We start from the raw sequence: 18,947 nt of genomic DNA, 5'->3' as shown, positions 1-18,947 counted from the left end.
CTTATCTTAGAAAATAGATTAAGGAAAGGCAAACCTACATTTCTAGCATTTGTGGACTTAAAGAAAGCTTTTGACAATGTTGACTGGAATACTCCTTCAAATTCTGAAGGTGGCAGGGGTAAAATACAGGGAGCGAAAGGCTATTCACAATTTGTACAGAAACCAGATGGCAGTTAAGAGTCGAGGGGCATGAAAGGGAGCAGTGGTTGGGAAGGGAGTGAGACAGGGTTGTAGCCTGTCCATGATGTTATTCAATCTGTATATTGAGCAAGCAGTAAAGGAAACAAAAGAAAAATTCGGAGGAGGTATTAAAGTCTATGGAGAAGAAATAAAAACTTTGAGGTTCGCCGATGACATTGTAATTCTGTCAGAGACAGCAAAGGACTTGGAAGAGCAGTTGAACATCAACAAAAGCAAAACGAGGATAAGGGAATGTAGTCGAATTATGTTGGGTGATTCTGAGGGAATTAGATAAGGAAATGAGACGCTTAAAGTAGTAAAGGAGTTTTGCTATTTGGGGAGCAAAATAACTGATGATGGTCGAAGTAGAGAGGATATAAAATGTAGACTGGCAATGGGAAGGAAAGCGTTTCTGAAGAAGAGAAATTTAACATCGAGTATAGATTTAAGTGTCAGGAAGTCGTTTCTGAAAGTATTTGTATGGAGTGTAGCCATGTATGGAAGTGAAACGTGGACGATAAATAGTTTGGACAAGAAGAGAATAGAAGCTTTTGAAATGTGGTGCTACAGAAGAATGCTGAAGATTAGATGGGTAGATCACATAACTAATGAGGAAGTACTGAATAGGATTGGGGAGAAGAGAAGTTTGTGGCACAACTTGACCAGAAGACGGGACCGGTTGGTAGGACATGTTCTGAGGCATCAAGGGATCACAAATTTAGCATTGGAGGGCAGCGTGGAGGGTAAAAATCGTAAAGGGAGACCAAGAGATGAATACACTAAGCAGATTCAGAAGGTTGCAGTAAGTACTGGGAGATGAAGCAGCTTGCACAGGATAGAGTAGCATGGAGAGCTACATCAAACCAGTCTCAGGACTGAGGACAACAACAACAACAACAACATGATCAGCAGACGTCACGTCCTGACAAATGGGGGCCGCCGAACATTGTGGGTGATGATGGTAAAAAAAGTTGGACAGATACGCTTGGGACTCACGTACCGGGAGTTCCGTACAGACTTAGTTACGTATGTACACAGTTCATCCATTTGAGGAGCCGAGTCTCGACGATTTTTCCCTGCTATCGAAGCTGATATGCGGAAGACACCGATCGTAAGGATTCAAAGACTTCAGAGAATGTCTTAATTGTAGTAGAATAACAAACGATAAGACATCTTTTTCGTGTGGTATAATCAGAAATTAACAATTTTCTGCTTTTTCTTCCTGTACTTGCCCAGTGAGACCTCCCTTCCTTCCTTCCAAATTTCTGAATCTAGGTCAAGGAAACGGCCCTATAGGTTTTGATCAGCGAGTTTTCGAGTGTGACATGTGACACAAACGAGCGTATCCTATGAGTGGATTCACTTTAAAAGCTTAAGGGGAGGTTTACTATCTTTGCCCCGAAGAAGGCATTGTCTTTGAGAATGGTTTTTCTCTGGATGTGTTACAGATATCAATGTCAAATTCAGTCAAAATGTTTCCAATTTCCTCTACAAATTGGAATTTTTTCGACTGGAAATGTCGAAGAGTAAAGGCGGAAGTGCAGTCGGAACGAAACAAAATTTCGATGTAGACCTGCACGCGCGGTATGTCACAGGTCAGCCGGCTCGTCTGAAATCAAAATTGAGTTGACGTTAGCGAAGTGTAGAAGATTCTCTAGGAGTTGGACCTCGCTTAAGTTATTTGGACCATAGGAAACAAAACGGCGGCCATTTGAGAAAATAGGGGTTTTTCATCGATTTTCCGACTTCGTCGGCCATGTAATAATATTTGTTGATGGATCGGAATAAAAGTGGCTACGATGTGGCTTCGTTACTGTGCTTAAGAAAACGCTGAATGCAGAAGAATGTCAACACGTTTTGCAGCAGTGTGCATTGCGTACAGGAGAGGAACGGTTCGGAAACGATAGATGCCAATACCAACATGACAATGAACTTTTGTTATAAAGCAGTATCTTCTAGGCAATGGTTTGTGGACAGTAACGTTCCTGAAATGGACTCTCCTGCCCCGAGTCCCGATCTCAACTTGGTAGAACACCTTGAGGATGAGTAAGAAAGCTGCCTTCGCTGCAGACCCAAAGGTCCAACATCACTAGCTTCTCTGACGGGAGTTGAGGAAGAATAGGATGACAGTTCTCCACAGACATTGAGACACCTCAAAGAAACCGTCCCCAGCAGAATTCGAGCCTCCCTAAAGGCCGAGGGTGCGACGACTCTATATTAATGTCCAGCAATAGGTTTCCTTTTACTTCTGCTCAGACAGTATACATACAAGTGCACTTGTAATAACCCGTTCTGGAATGGCAACCCTTGGCGTCAGTGTCAGTATGACGTTAGCACTGCGCGTTCAGTATAATTTCTTGGTTATTTCTTGTTAAAGGGCAGCTACAGTTTCTCTTAATTTCGGAGCTAGAGATGGAGTGTAAAAAGCTCTCTCTCTCTCTCTCTCTCTCTCTCTCTCTCTCTCTCTCTCTCTCTCTCTTTTTGCCAGGGAATATAGTCAGCAACAGCCAAAAAATAAATTGAAAAATACTCAGTCACCTAATTCAGTCAAGCCTTTCGTGAAGTTTCCCTTGCATACTTGTAAAATCGGCGAACTGTTTACCCTGTCCCATTTATTAGCAATTGATGACCACTGTGTGCCATTAGCAGATCGGCTGATATATGGCTCTCGGCAGCCGAGACGCCAGAATGGGTTGCATTTCAAATTGCACAGTCTAGTAGTGGGAGAAGAGAACGAAAAACTGGATAGCTGAAACAGGTCATCGTGTGTGTCTAGCTTGTGATTATTGCCGTTTAATAAACGACATAAAATGTTTTGCAACCAGAGATACACAATTTTTGACAACCGTCACGCTTTACTCAGTAATGATCGTCATTAAGAGCAACAGCTCGTGTTTTTACATAAAAAAACATCAGTATAGGTGTGTTAGTCCATGAGGGGTAAACAGTTTAAACGTCTAACACATAATCGGCACCATCAAATTATCCCTTAATACCGCCGCGGTCCTACAGCACCCGTCGATATTAGAACGATTTCTAAGATGCCGAAGATCGAACTGGGACACATCGTCCACTTGTCTCCAACGCCAACCACGGTCTCGGGGTGGCTATAGCAAAAAGGGGAAACACAGGTGCTAGCACGCCCGACCTTCTTCAAATTCTGTTCATAAGGTAAGCAAAGATGTCTCCTAGGTCTAGTGCTCTTACAACTACTTAAACATTTACCTTCTGACATCCCTTGTCGGCTGTACAAAGTACCCGTTGGCTTGCTGTTCATTCCTATCGCAGGTGGTCGCTGCTCTGCGGTGTCCCTTTCCGTGAAGAGCAACGTCGCCGCGCCCCACTTAGTTTCTTTTGGCTGGCCACTCAATCTTCGGTCCTACATACCCAGAATACAGAACAGGTAAAATCTGTGGCTTCCTGAGAGCCCAACCACACACCTGCCAGCTGCTTCTCCGTATTTCCAAACGTGTGTAAAATTTAACAAACGTCATTTCCCCTCAAATCGATTTAGAACTGCTATACACCTGACGAACAAAAAAAAAAAAAAAAAAAAAAAAAGGCTGCAAAACTTCTTGCGACCAAAGTGCCGAAATTTTGCTGTACTCTTATTCCCACTTCTCAGAAGCCTCCTGTCGCGTTAATCGGCATGGGTGTAGTAGACAGGTTGCGTCAGTATCTTGGCATAGTGGTTAATTGCTAGTTGCATCAGTTGTCGAGCTCACTGCGGCTAACGAGCTGTGGGTGATCGTACGGTATTTAGCAGTGGGTATTTGCTTTTGGTGCTGATACACGAGCATGTTCTAGAAAGCGCAATGGCGTGCCCACCGAAAGGATAGTGATTAAAATTCTTCTGTGTATTACGCCGCATCATTGCTAAAAACTAACAATAATAAACCAAAAGAGACGTTTCGGCCGAATTGCAACGGCCTTCCTCAGGGCACGACTGGTTTTGCATGGGGATAGGTGTTTCTATTTATTGCAGACTATCGATGTCTGACGTCGCTGTTGTAAAACTTTCAATTGCCCCTCTAATATGATTGGCTAGTCATGACCTAAGGGAAGATGGAAGGAAAGAGGCTATTCGTGGATGTCCATGTCGTCAACTATTGGTAGCTGTCCGCCAATCAGCGTTTGGCTTCTGGTCGGCAAGTTTTCCTCCTGGTGTGCGCGTCAGTGGACTGACAATTGCTCTACAGCTGTTTGTGCAGATACGTCCCTGTCCCGTATAGCTTCTGCCCCGCGTTGGACTGGGGTGGCCGGGAGCCAGGACGTCGGAAGTTTGTAGCCATCTTCTCTGCTGATGCTGTCAGGCTGCTTAATAATGTTTACGAACTACTGTGTGTGTGTGTGTGTGTGTGTGTGTGTGTGTGTGTGTGTGTGTGTGTGTGTGTGTGTAGCTGCCTACATAAGAGAAACAGGGTTACGAGTAGTAGATCACGAACACTATGTACCACTACAACAACATAATAGATCGGCGACAGCGGAACACGACCGCGGCTGTGGACAACCTATCAGGTTCCAGGAAGCCCGAGTACTGGCGAAAGAATCGTGGATGCGAGAACGCAAAATACGGGAGGCGATCGAAATTATTAAGCAGCCTGACAACATCAACAAAGAAGATGGCTACAAACTCCCGGCCATCCCGGTCCAACGCGGGGCAAAAGCTACACGGGACACGGACGTATCTGCACAAACAGCTGTAGAGCCACTGTCAGTCCACTTCCGCGCACACCAGGAGGAAATCTTGCCAACAAGAACCCAAACGCTGATTGGCGGACAGCTACCAATCCTTGACGACATGGACATCCACGAAAACCCTCTTTCCTTCCGTCTCTCCTTCCGTCTTCCCTTACGTCATGACTTGCCAATCATATTAGAGGGCCAATTAAAAGTTCTACAACAGTGACGTCAGACATCGATAGTCTGTAATAAAAAGAAACACCTATCCCCATGCCAAACCATTCGTGCCTTGAGGAAGGCCGTTGCAATTCGGCCGAAACGTCGGTTTTAGTTCATTATTGTTAGTTTTTAGCAATGACGAGGCATAATACCCAGAAGAATTTTAATCACCATGACACCGGCCGCGGAAGCCTACGTTCTTATATCGAAAGGATGATGTTCGGGTGCCTACGCCAACAGCGTCACACAGAATGCTTTGTGTAAACTAAAGAGCGTGTGACCGCTGGCCCGTGTTGTCGAGGCGATCATCTCATTACGTGATCGGAAATAGAGATGCTCGACATTTTCTGGAACCGTGATATTCGAAACGAAAGTGGCGTCTTCCCGTAGGACGCATGATCCAGAACGTAGAAGTGTTGAATGATAAGTCTGAAAATCAATAACAGACGTTTTATTTTTCGGGATAGTCTTTGACTTCGCGATTTCACCTGCAGTTAGTTGAACCTTAGTTAATTTGGCTGTGCACAGCTCTGTTTAGGATGGACTGTTGAAGTCGTACGTCGAGCCGTACACGCTTCCTTTTATAATCTGCGGCTAAAGTTGCTGCAAATAATACGTACTGTGATCTTGCAGTCAAGTGGTCTATGCACTGGCTAGAATTATGAATTAATAAAGTAATCAAAAATATTAAATAAGATAAATGATTAGTTAATAAAAAGGATTCCATTATGATGTCAGAAACTGATGTAGGCGACACTAGAGGATTAGGTTCAATAATGTTTATTCAAGTGACCCTTGTCATGCAAACGTAAAGTTGTCCTATGATCACCATTTATAAGATAGAAAGATAACCTTACAAAAAAAGCAGAAAAGTTGCATTAAGCGCATTACAAGAAAGGTAGCAGAATGCCAAACTTAATATTCATCCAAGGCTTGCTAAAAGCTGAGTCCATCTCGTGATTCGAAGACAGCAAACATTTGCCAGATCAAAATTATTGAGAGTTCAGCACGACAATCTTTCCATCAACACACGAGAGATAAAGAGCACGAACTCAAACTCTCTCTAGTCTGTTCCACAATCAAAGCCAAAAAGTTCTGCACTGGAGAACATTGACCTCTCGAGAGCGGCCGTTTACCACCCAGAAGTTACCACCTACTCGAGGGAGCCTCTCAAGTTACCTCCGGCAGGTCTCCCTCCTTCCGAAACTCGAGGTAAAGTGTTCCTACCATTGGCTTGTATGCACCACTCTAAAAGTGTCGCCTCTACTTGATTCAAATAGTGTTCCGTCACTGTCTACTTCTCCATTGGCTGAAGACCATCACCACCAAAATACATAGTTCCGATGTTCCACAGACATGATTTCACTCGACTTCACCAGTTTCTGTGCTACAGTAAAGTTTTATAACCATATTTAATAGAAAGTACGTCACAAACATTCCACGGTACTCATACCGTTTACAATAAATATATTTCATTCATAAATAAACCAACGTTCTTGTGAATGCCGACTCATGTTACGTGACAACAAAATGTTAAAATATCTTGTTCAAATAATTGCTTCCGTCTGCTTGCTGGAAGTATATTTTTAACCCTTTTCAATGACTTAAAAGAATTTATGAATGACAATTCCTTCTGAATAGATACACATTTAGATATAAATTAGTAATCACATGATTTAAAGAAAAGTGCCGTTGAATTATGGCATGTAAAGGAATTTTCGTTAAACTGACACGTTCCACATCGTTATGAAGTGTGGTACTCGTAATTTATGAAACAGAATACACCAGGTACGCCACTTTCTTAACTATCTCAAACCCGACGCAGAAGGCGCTTCTTTCGAAAGTGGATCGTGTCTTCACCGACCACCAAGAAAGAATACTGCCCAGATAAATAGTACGTTGCGGCACAGCATCCACGTGATAAGTCACGATAAGTACGGGGCCACTCCATTACGATATACACTGAAAAGCAAAAGAAACTGGTAAACCTGCCCAATATCGTGGACGGTCTCCACGAGCACTCAGAAGTACCGCAACACGACGTGGCATGGACTCGACTGAAGTCTGAGGTAGTGCTGGATGGCACTGACACCATGAATCCTGCAGGACTGTCCATAAATCCGTAAGAATAGGAGGGGTTGGAGATCTCTTCTGAACCACGTTGCAAGCCATCCCAGATATGCTCAATAATGTTCATGTCTGGGGAGTTCGGTGGCCAGCGGAAGTGTTCAAATTCAGAAGTGTTCCTCGAGCCACTTCCTAGCAATTCTGGACTTGAGGACTGTCGCATTGTCCTGCTGGGATGGCCCAAGTCCGTCGCAATGCACAATGGATTTGAATGGATGCAGGTGATCAGAAAGGATACTAAAGTACATTTCCCCATCAGAGTCGTATCTAGACGTGTGAGGGGTCCCATATCACTCCCACTGGACACGCCCCACACCATTAGTCTCAAACAGCTTTAACAGTCCCCTGCTGACATGCAGGGTGCATGGATTCATGTGGTTGTCTCCATACCCGTACACGTCCATCCGCTCGACACAATTTGAAACGAGACTTGTCCGGCCAGGCAACATGTTTCCAATCCCCGACGGTCCAGTGATGGTGCTGACGGGCCCAGGCTAGGCGTAAAACGTTGTCGTGGAGTCATCAAGGGTACACGAGTGGGCCTTCTGCTCCGAAAACCCAAATCGATCATGTTTCAAAAATGGTTCAAATGGCTCTGAGCACTATGCGACTTAACATCTGAGGTCATCAGTCGCCTAGAACTTAGAACTAATTAAACCTAACTAACCTAAGGACATCACACACATCCATGGCCGAGGCAGGATTCGAACCTGCGACCGTAGCGGTCGCTCGGCTATAGACTGTAGCGCCTAGAACCGCACGGCCACTCCGGCCGGCGATGATGTTTCGTTGAATTGTTCGCACGCTGACATTTTTTGATGGCCCAGCACTGAAATCTGCAGCAATTTGCGGAAGGGTTGCACTTCTGTCACACTGAACCATTCTCTTAAGTCGTCGTTGCTCCCGTTGTTACAGGATCTTTTTCCGTCCGCAAAGATGTCAGATTTGATGTTATACCTGATTCCTGATATTCAACGTACACTCGTGAAATGGTTGTACAGGACAATCCCCACTTAATCGCTACCTCGGAGATGCTGTGTACTATCGCTCGTGCTACAAATACACTCCTGGAAATGGAAAAAAGAACACATTGACACCGGTGTGTCAGACCCACCATACTTGCTCCGGACACTGCGAGAGGGCTGTACAAGCAATGATCACACGCACGGCACAGCGGACACACCAGGAACCGCGGTGTTGGCCGTCGAATGGCGCTAGCTGCGCAGCATTTGTGCACCGCCGCCGTCAGTGTCAACCAGTTTGCCGTGGCATACGGAGCTCCATCGCACTCTTTAACACTGGTAGCATGCCGCGACAGCGTGGACGTGAACCGTATGTGCAGTTGACGGACTTTGAGCGAGGGCGTATAGTGGGCATGCGGGAGGCCGGGTGGACGTACCGCCGAATTGCTCAACACGTGGGGCGTGAGGTCTCCACAGTACATCGATGTTGTCGCCAGTGGTCGGCGGAAGGTGCACGTGCCCGTCGACCTGGGACCGGACCGCAGCGACGCACGGATGCACGCCAAGACCGTAGGATCCTACGCAGTGCCGTAGGGGACCGCACCGCCACTTCCCAGCAAATTAGGGACACTGTTGCTCCTGGGGTATCGGCGAGGACCATTCGCAACCGTCTCCATGAAGCTGGGCTACGGTCCCGCACACCGTTAGGCCGTCTTCCGCTCACGCCCCAACATCGTGCAGCCCGCCTCCAGTGGTGTCGCGACAGGCGTGAATGGAGGGACGAATGGAGACGTGTCGTCTTCAGCGATGAGTCGCTTCTACCTTGGTGCCAATGATGGTCGTATGCGTGTTTGGCGCCGTGCAGGTGAGCGCCACAATCAGGACTGCATACGACCGAGGCACACAGGGCCAACACCCGGCATCGTGGTGTGGGGAGCGAACTCCTACACTGGCCGTACACCACTGGCGATCGTCGAGGGGACACTGAATAGTGCACGGTACATCCAAACCGTCATCGAACCCATCGTTCTACCATTCCTAGACCGGCAAGGGAACTTGCTGTTCCAACAGGACAATGCACGTCCGCATGTATCCCGTGCCACCCAACGTGCTCTAGAAGGTGTAAGTCAACTATCCTGGCCAGCAAGATCTCCGGATCTGTCCCCCATTGAGCATGTTTGGGACTGGATGAAGCGTCGTCTCACGCGGTCTGCACGTCCAGCACGAACGCTGGTCCAACTGAGGCGCCAGGTGGAAATGGCATGGCAAGCCGTTCCACAGGACTACATCCAGCATCTCTACGATCGTCTCCATGGGAGAATAGCAGCCTGCATTGCTGCGAAAGGTGGCTATACACTGTACTAGTGCCGACATTGTGCATGCTCTGTTGCCTGTGTCTATGTGCCTGTGGTTCTGTCAGTGTGATCATGTGATGTATCTGACCCCAGGAATGTGTCAATAAAGTTTCCCCTTCCTGGGACAATGAATTCACGGTGTTCTTATTTCAATTTCCAGGAGTGTGTAACACCACGTTCAAACTCACTTCTTGATAACCTGCTACCGTAGCAAGAGTAACTGATATAACTACTGCGCCTGACACTTGTCTTGTATACGCGTTGCCGACCGCAGTGCCGTATTCTGCCTGTTTACATACCCTGTATTTGAATACTCACGGCTACACAAGTTTCTTTGGTGCTTCCGTGTAGTGCAATACTTTCATGAAATTGTTTGTTGAAATCGCCTGAAGCATTTTAAAAGTTCTAATGCTCATTGTGAATATAATTAGTCACTGTAAAATATTATGTCTTAGCTTTTACAATACTGAAAATATTATTACGTTGCCTCGTTCTTCTGAGGTCACAGATGTATTCACATTTGCTTTATTACACATCTGTGACTTCCCATAGAATTTTCTGGATGTGTAACCCGCCATGTTCAGACTGCTTAAAACTCAGCCATGTCTGGTAAGTCTCCTGCACTCTGGGCATGCGGGAAACCGTTGTCCAAATCCTCCCTGCTCTGGAATTTAGGAATTTATTTCTGGCCACGCACTGTTCGCCTTTGTACCTCGGCTGACCCGTACTCGTCGCTTCTACTGGACCCGCCGACCACCGTTCAGCCGTACAATTAAACTAACCTTACCTCGCAGTATTTCTAGACGGCCGAATGACTCTCCTACGTAAATGTAAGTCAAAAATACACACATGATCCCCTCATAATTCGGCTTTAAATGCAGTTAAAGTAAACGTAATACATTCGATAATATGTAGAGGTTTGAGTAAACACTGGAGGCGTGTAAACGAATTCGCAATAATTCCAAGTTATGTGAAAAACTTACATAAATTGCTCAGAAACTAATTGCTGTCTCGTGCTGTATTTACGAATCCCATTCAGTGGAACACATGTCTTCACAAGACCGTCGATATACAAAAGGCAAAGAAAATCACCTTATATTCATATTAACACTCAAAATGCTACGTGATGTGCGAAAGATTAAAATAAGCAACCTGAAAGCTCGGACGGTTGAATGTAAATAGGATGTTGATTCCCATGTGTTCTAAAGAAGTTGTGAACTCCCAACACACGCCTAACGTTGCCCACGTTAAACAAAACTGCTCACCATTTTTTTTCCGTCTCGTTTGCTGGTCGCTACGAATTTCTCTCCTGTGCTGAACTCTTCATTTCAGAGTAGCACTTGCAAACTACGTCCTCCATTATTTGTGGATGTATTCCAGTCTCCCTCTACAGTTTTCAGCTTCTACAGTTCCTTTTAGTACCTTGGAAGTTATCCATGATGTGTTAATAGATGTCCTATCATCCTTTCAGTTCTTCTCACCAGTATTAGGCATATAATCGTTTCCTCGACGATTATGCGGAGAACCACGTCAAACCTTACCTTACCAGTCCACCTGATTTTCAACATTATTCTGTAGCACTACATCTCAAATGCTTCTAATCTCTTTCGTTGCGGTTTTCTCACAGTTCACGTCTCATTGCCATACAAAGCAAAACTTCAAACGTACATTGTAATAAATGTTTTCCTCAAAGAATGCCACACGTTTGATACTATTAGACTTCTCTTGGCCAGATATGTCGTCCCTCTTCCGTAAATAATGGGTTACTTTGATGACTAGGTAGCAGATCTACTTACCTTCATCTACTTCGTGATAATTAATTCTAATGTTAAGTTTCTCACTGTTCTTACTTCTGATATTTCTCATTACTCTCGTGTTTACTGATTTACTCTTTACATCTTCTGTACTCACTACACTGCTCTTTCCATTCAAGAGATCCGTCAAATCTTCACTTCCACTGAACATAGAAATGTCATCAGCGAATCTTATCAATATTATTTTACCCAAAATTCAGTGTTTTAGATTAGAGATGGGGGATCCGCTCTTGAACTAATTCATAGAGTTCAATCTTTCAAAGGAGTGAACAATCAGTGATTCAGAAAAAAAAGAACGGTAGCTCCAAACGTTTCCCAGGCAGAGAGAGAGAGAGAGAGAGAGAGAGAGAGAGAGAGAGAGAGAGAGACGGAGCATATCAGCAGCGCCTCTGCTGGTCAGACCACAGTGCACGCCACATAACACAGCCAGCGCCGGCCTCTGCCCTGCTTCTACCTTGGCTGCCTGCATTGTGCAGTGCCCCATTGGATTTTGTGTTTCACATATGCCGGGCCGTCTCTGTGCGTCGTCTGCCGTGTGCACTGTGCAGTGTCTGGCGCAGCTTAACTTCGCATCGCACTCTGTCGGCGATCGTTTCAGTCGCACGTCCTGCCCTCTGGGCAGTTGATGCCAGCAACAGGACAGAGAGCCACCTAGCGGATAACATAGGAACTACTTGCAAAAACCTGCTCGCAAGGGAGCGGACGATTTGTCTCGGAGCGGGTGAGCTCCCCCCACCCTCGGAACTCGCCCGCTCAACGCTCACCCCACCGTCTCGACTCTAGCCAGAGCGTCGAGCAAAGCGACTCTGGTGTCACTCTGGTCTCTGCGGTCTCAGCTCACGCAGTAATACAGCTCGCGGCTCGACCTGCTCGACTCAGCGCCTCTGCATCGGAGTTTGTCCCCACTGGATATTGTTCTTCATAGTAATACCGCTATGTATATTACATTATTATGTTATGTATACATCAATTGTTTTTATTTAATTTTTATTTGTTTAAACTGATTAGATTAGGTTCCTGATGACTACTCTTACTATAGTATTTTTATTATGGACACTCGAATTTACGCTTTAATTACGAGCGAACCGATAAACGTATCGCAAAATGTGATACACCAATATTTTCCTTGTTTTATTCTGCGTAAGGCTATATGCAGCACTTTCGTTTTACAGTCAAATTTATATTTTTTTTTCTTATTCTGGTACGGATTTTGCGATTTTAGGCGTCTTCGAAAGGAAAAATATATGGCTTGCGATGTATTTGTATGAGGTTAATGAAATTTTAATACATTATAGCCAAATATATTGTTAATGTAAATCTCAAGTTACAACATTTTCCGATCACCCAAAAAACCACGCTAGTGCAAAATAAATCAATAATCAAAAACTTTGTCATATCGTAGAAATTTCAATAAACAATACATAATTCTTACTCATTATCTATGTTACTTCAAAATAGGATCAAATAAGATCAAAATACAGGTATAGTACTGGAATAAACCAAGTTTAAAGGGCAATGTGCCTTTCATTTATTTTCTTTTGTAAATGAGTGGTGAGTCATGAAAAACAGCTAATTCATTTCAGGGAGTGAACAGTTCTGATCCAATCTCTGAAAAGAACAGTTTTGCCCATCTCTATTTTAGATACAATTTACTCTTGAACTACTCGTAATAGGGAGCTAGAAATTTGTGAGCCAGTTTATCCAGCAACTTACATTAAAATGAGAGAAACAGGTTTCGTTAAATACTTCAGAACTGTAGGCACAAATAAAACGTAAGTATTGCGTTCACTTAACTGAAGTTGCCTGTTTCATTACAAAAATTAAGTTCTAATCACAGTTGCACGCAGCTGCAAGAGAAAATTTTGAGCTGCAGCAAGTTTCATCATTTCTATATAATTCCACCATCGTACATGTTTTGCCGAAAGCATTTGTCTCTGAGCCAATAAAAAGAAATAAGACCTTTGAAGTCAGTACCGCCATTAGACTGCTGTTTATTTAGTGTTACATTTACACTTACACAATCATGATTTCGGCTTCAAAGTGCCATTATCAACTCTTCTAAGTGTTATAAACTGCATAAGATGGCATACTGTCGTATTAAAATGCACTATTAGACACATTGTCGACTGATTCAGTCAAGATGGTGTACTCAGTAATGAATCAAAGCAGTAGGCTCTGCCAGAAATATCGACTCTTAGACAATGTGTCTAACAGAGCATTTTAATACGACAGTACGCCATCTTAGGCAATTTGTAACGCTTAAAACACTTGATAATCACACTTTGAAGCCGAAATAATGATTGTGTAAGTGTAAATGTAACACTGTAAATAAAGTGTAATGGCGGTACTGACTTCTAAGAAATATGACTGTGGCCCCCCCCCCCCATTATGAAAAAATTATTAAAGAAATGGCAGGTTTTACGCACATCTTCCAAAACTACGAAAGTCGTTTAATAATTAATGAAACACATTTTCTTTTCTGAAAGGAGGTTGGTTTTATTAAAGATTTCAGTAAATCATATTATTCCCCACTCTTTCGACTAGGAAACCCTAGTTTTCAATAAAATTTCCGTTGAATGCGACAGCCTAACGCCGGCTGTCTGGGGAGGGCCCGTATGCCCGCATGGAGCACCGTAACTGGTCGAAGTCGGAGCCACCGTGCTTCCCGCGGAGCGCACCTTCATTGGGGCAAACAGAAGGAAGTTGGTCGGTGTGTGATCCGGGCTGTAGGATGGATGAGGGAGAACAATCCAATACAATGAAATTTCGTGAGCTGCTCTCAGGTGCTCAGACTTGCGTGAGGCCTTGCGTTGTCGTGGCGAAATAGTATTTCTGAGTTTTTGTGGCGAGGAAGACGCTGAGGTGTTTCCTTCAATTTCCTGAGAGTCGTACAACACACTTCGAACTGGTCGTTGCACCATGAGGGACAGAGTAAACCGAATAACCCTTCTAAACTTCCAGAAGACTATCGCCATTACTTTACCGGCAGAATGTGCAGCTTTGAACTATTTCTTCGGAAATGGTGTGGCGCCACTGCATAGATCCTCCTTTCGTTTCCAATTCGAAGTGATTCCACTGATCAAGACGATCTTCGACAAAAAATACACTACTGGCCATTAAAAGTGCTACACCACGAAGATGACGTGCTACAGACGCGAAATTTGAGAGGAAGAAGATGCTGTGATATGCAAATGATTTGCTTATCAAAATATTCACACAAGGTTGGCGCCGGTGGCGACACCTACAACGTGCTGACATGAGGAAAGTTTCCAACCGATTTCTCATACACAAACAGCAGTTGACCGGCGTTGCCTGGTGAAACGTTGTTGTGATGCCTCGTGTAAGGAGGAGAAATGCGTACCATCACGTTTCCGACTTTGATAAAGGTCGGATTCTAGCCTATCGCGATTGCGGTTTATCGTATCGCGACACTGGTGCTCGCGTTGGTCGAGATCCAATGACTGTTAGCAGAATATTCAATCGGGGGGTCGATCCCTGAGTCAACAGATGGGGACGTTAGCAAGACAACAACCATCTGCACGAACAGTTCGACCAAGTTTGCAGCAGCATGGACTATCAGGTCGGAGACCATGGCTGCGGTTTACCCTTGACGCTGCATCACAGACAGCAGCGCCTGCGATGGTGTACTTAACGACGAACCCGGGTGCACGAATGGCAAATTGTCATTTTCGGATGAACCCAGGTTCTATTTACAGCATCATGATGGTCGTATCCGTGTTCGGCGACATCGCGATGAACGCACATTGGAAGCGTGTATTAGTCATCGCCATACTGGCGTATCACCCGGCGTGATGGTATGGGGTGCCATTGGTTACACGTCTCGGTCACCTCTCGTTCGCATTGACGGCACTTCGAACAGTGGACGATACATTTCAGACGTGTTACGACCCGTGACTCTACTCTTCATTCGATCCCTGCGAAACCCTACTTTTCAGCAGGCTAATGCACGATTGCGTGTTGCAGGTCCTTTACGGGAATTTCTGGATACAGAAAATGTTAGACTGCTGCCCTGGCCAGCACATTCTCCAGATCTCGCACCAACTGAAAAGTCTGGTCAATGGTGGCCGAGGAACTGGCTCGTCACAATACGCCAGTAACTGCTCTTGATGAACTGTGGTATCGTGTTGAAGCTGCATGGGCAGCTTTACCTGTAAACGCCATCCAAGCTCTGTTTGACTCAATGCCCAGTCGTATCAAGGCCGTTATTACGACCAGAGGTGTTCGTTCTGGCTACTGATCTCTCAGGATCTATGCGCCCAAAGTGCGTGAAAGTGTAATATGTCAGGTCCAGTATAATATGTTTGTCCAATGAATCCCCGTTTATCATCTGCATTTCTTCTTGGTGTAGCAATTTTAATGGCCAGTAGTGTAGTCACGGTCAGCCTCGTTACGCGCAAGTAATTCCACACAGACGGTCCTTCGTTGGACTTCGGCCGTGAGGAACCAAACAGGCGCACACCTTTGGGTACCCCACCTGATGGATTGGTGTATCAGCACTACCAACAGAGACGTCTAGTAGTGCAGCAAGGTGTTGGATTGTGATCCGTTGCTCACCTGGAATGACTGCGTCTTCACGTTCCAACATCGCAGGAGTTAGAACTGTGTGCGGCCGGCCGGCAAGCGGGAAATGGGACAGGTTGCGCGACTTTCGTTGCGATGATGACTGACGCCTCGCCCAACGACTCACTGTGCTTCCGTTCGCTGCCAGGTCTCCGTGGATATTCTGCAAGCGCCTATGAATATCTGCCATACCCTGGTTTTCCACCAAAAGATCAATGACGGCTTGAAACTTCCCCTTAGAAAAATTATACGTGACTGTGCTTCAACTGGCACACAATATTTTTTAGCGCAACGCAGTCTGACTTTCAATAATCCCTACCAGAGAAAGGCCCTGACTAACATTAACCTATACCTTTCACAAATCACTTACCTCACAAAAATCTTCGTTACTCGAACTACTGCAATACAGCGAGCGCCACTACTGCCAGGTAAATAAAAGATTCAAACTACTGAAGGCACTAACTGCTGATAGGCATAGTTAGCAAAAGAAAGATTTTGATAGAGAACAAACAATGTATTTACCTTAATAGTGTTCAAAAGTCATAATATATATATATCAGTCCATGATATCCAATATTACAAATTTATTATTTCTGATCGTCCGCTCTCAAAACTCCATCTCTTCCCCCACATCCACCACTGCTAGCGGCTCACCTCCAACTGCGCAACGCTACGCGCTGTTAACAGCTAACTGCCCAAGACCAGAATAGCGATACTGCAACAATGCAGACCAGCCACAGACTTCAACAGCACAGTCAGTGATTTTCATATAGAGCGCTACGTGGCGTTACCAACATAAAAACCTAAACAGCCTACTTACAGGCTCTCTGGTTGGATCGCACCACCGTTACAGACGCAATTTTGAAGGTCACGTATAGCGCCGCCACCTGTCGGAACTTAATGACACGATAAGAGCGGAAACTGGAATATTCCACTACATCCCACAACGGGATTTCACATTTTTTCAACCGAAATTTGCCGAGAAAAAGATGTGTTGTATTACTTACTGAACGCCCCTCGTAGCAAGCTATAAAACTTGGTGTTCATAAGCGAGACAAAGGAAAACCGCTTAGCCTCTCAGTAGCTGCTGCTTAGTAAAGTTGATTTGTGTGTTTCAGAGCGATTCCGCAAACGCCTCGAGTCCCGGCGGGACTTTTTCCTGGAGGACGGCAAGTACGGAGTGGACGAGAAGCTGCGCCCCACCGCCGCCCGCTCCAAGGCGCGCCGCGACGTCTTCGACATGGCCGGCTCCTTCAGGCAACTCGCCGTAGACTGACCTCCTGAAGACGATCCAACGTCCGAAACGACCTTGATCTTCACAGTACCTGTGAAGCTGTGCGTGGCCCAACAAACTTTCGTAGTGCTGGATTCATTACTAGCTCCTAAGGACAGAATACCAACAATCTACCTGAAAGCTGAAAAAAATTGGACAAACTACGTCGCACTTTTGATTACTTCGTATTGTACTTCTTGTAGCTTTAAATGTTCTTTCACGAAAGAATAGCAGAAAGCGATGGAAAAATCTAAATATTAAGATACCAGTTCAAAGTGAAACGACAGTCCAGCTCAACATAATTATACTCACAGAAAAAGCAATGAATATTTCACAATAATACTTCTAAAAACATTTCGCGTACGCGTCAGTTTCTGTATCTGTATAGTTTGCATGAACGTTAATAATTATGTTCGGAGAGCATTCAGAGTTATTAGGTGTAAAATAATTTCAGAAAGGTCAGTCAGGTGTCGAAAAAGAGTGTGAAATTGATTTCACTTGTGTTGATAGCCGCTTAATTATTTTTTAACATTTTGTTCTAATGTTTTACTTACTAAATAAGTAAATGGGCGCTATTCTGTCCAGTCTTGTTTGCTACGAGATGCAGCATTCGATTTTTCACGCCCGCCGTGTGTCTTTTACAGCATATAGTTTCCGATTTTATTACCAATAAGGATTATCAGTTCGCTAAAATTAGTTTAAAATGTAGGTAACTTTCTGTAGTTTTTTACAGCACGTGCTGTTCGCTTCTGTACCATTTCTGAAATTCAAAACAATTCATTTCAATTTCCTAAACGTTTTCATTAGTAATTACTACAGTAATCTATTGTTTCATAACTCTTTATCCATACTAATTATGTATTATGTACAACCCCAAACCATATTACAGATATTCAAGTATTTAAATGTGGCATTGTAAATCTAACAGTTGAACTGTATAAAATTTTTGGTACCAATAAAGATAACTGTTTCTAAATAAAATAGTCTCTGTATCCAATTGCCAGCGAATTTCGCTTTGGGTATAGACCCATTGTGCTCACGTTCCTTTTAAATATTGATTGTTAACTTCTACAGCGTACAGGTTTCCTTGTGCCAACACGATTACGATGATCCAGCAAATTATTTAGCAAGAGAGGTAGTGCAACCCATTAGGAAGGAGCAGTGTTCGAATCCCCGGCTTATCACTCAGTCCCCTCATGAAAGACTAATGTGGATGAAATGTTATAAACGTGTTTGTCTTGTGTAGTAGTGTTGTCAGTGTACAAGGGGCAGTCAAATGAAAACAAAACACTTGGGAAAAAGTAATTAATCTATTATTTTAAGAGTAATCGCCATAACTGTTAACATTTATTACACTGTTAGGCAAAATAGTCAATGCCTTCATTGAAAAAAAATTCTGCGGTTGTCTATGGAACCATGATTGTATACACGCGTGCATCTCTTCTTCCAGATCCTATATGTTCCCAAGGTTGTTCAGACTAAACTGCAGAAGTTCCACTGCGAATACCTTACGCAGCCCCCATACAGTCCCGATCTCTCCCCGATGCGATGTCCGTGTTTTCGGAGTCCCCAAGGAGAATATTCGTGGCCGTAAATTTGCTTTCGACGAAACAGTGCACGCCTAGATACAATCGTGATTCCGTAGGCAACGGCAAACATTTTTCCATGAAGGCATTGACACTCTTGTCTCAGTTGGATAAATGTAGTAAATTACGCCGATAACTTTTGTAATAATAAACAGTTCACTTACTTT

At 44.4% G+C, this 18,947-nt stretch overlaps 1 protein-coding gene across 1 annotated transcript in view; it reads left to right on the top strand.

Moving 5' to 3' along the window:
- The window catches only part of LOC126203311 (alpha-tocopherol transfer protein-like), a 175,833-nt gene extending 157,742 nt beyond the window's left edge, over positions 1 to 18,091 (top strand). Inside the window, exon 7 of the mRNA XM_049937577.1 lies at positions 17,040 to 18,091. Within this exon, the coding sequence (XP_049793534.1) occupies positions 17,040 to 17,197 (158 nt within the window). The 3' untranslated portion in view covers positions 17,198 to 18,091. The remainder of the gene's footprint in view (positions 1 to 17,039) is intronic.
- The last annotated feature ends 856 nt before the right edge of the window (positions 18,092 to 18,947 follow it).

Source organism: Schistocerca nitens, chromosome 9, assembly GCF_023898315.1.
Source record: "Schistocerca nitens isolate TAMUIC-IGC-003100 chromosome 9, iqSchNite1.1, whole genome shotgun sequence".
Lineage (NCBI taxonomy): Eukaryota > Metazoa > Arthropoda > Insecta > Orthoptera > Acrididae > Schistocerca > Schistocerca nitens.
Note: the sequence above shows the minus strand (reverse complement) of the source record. Positions and strands in the feature narration are given on the sequence as shown.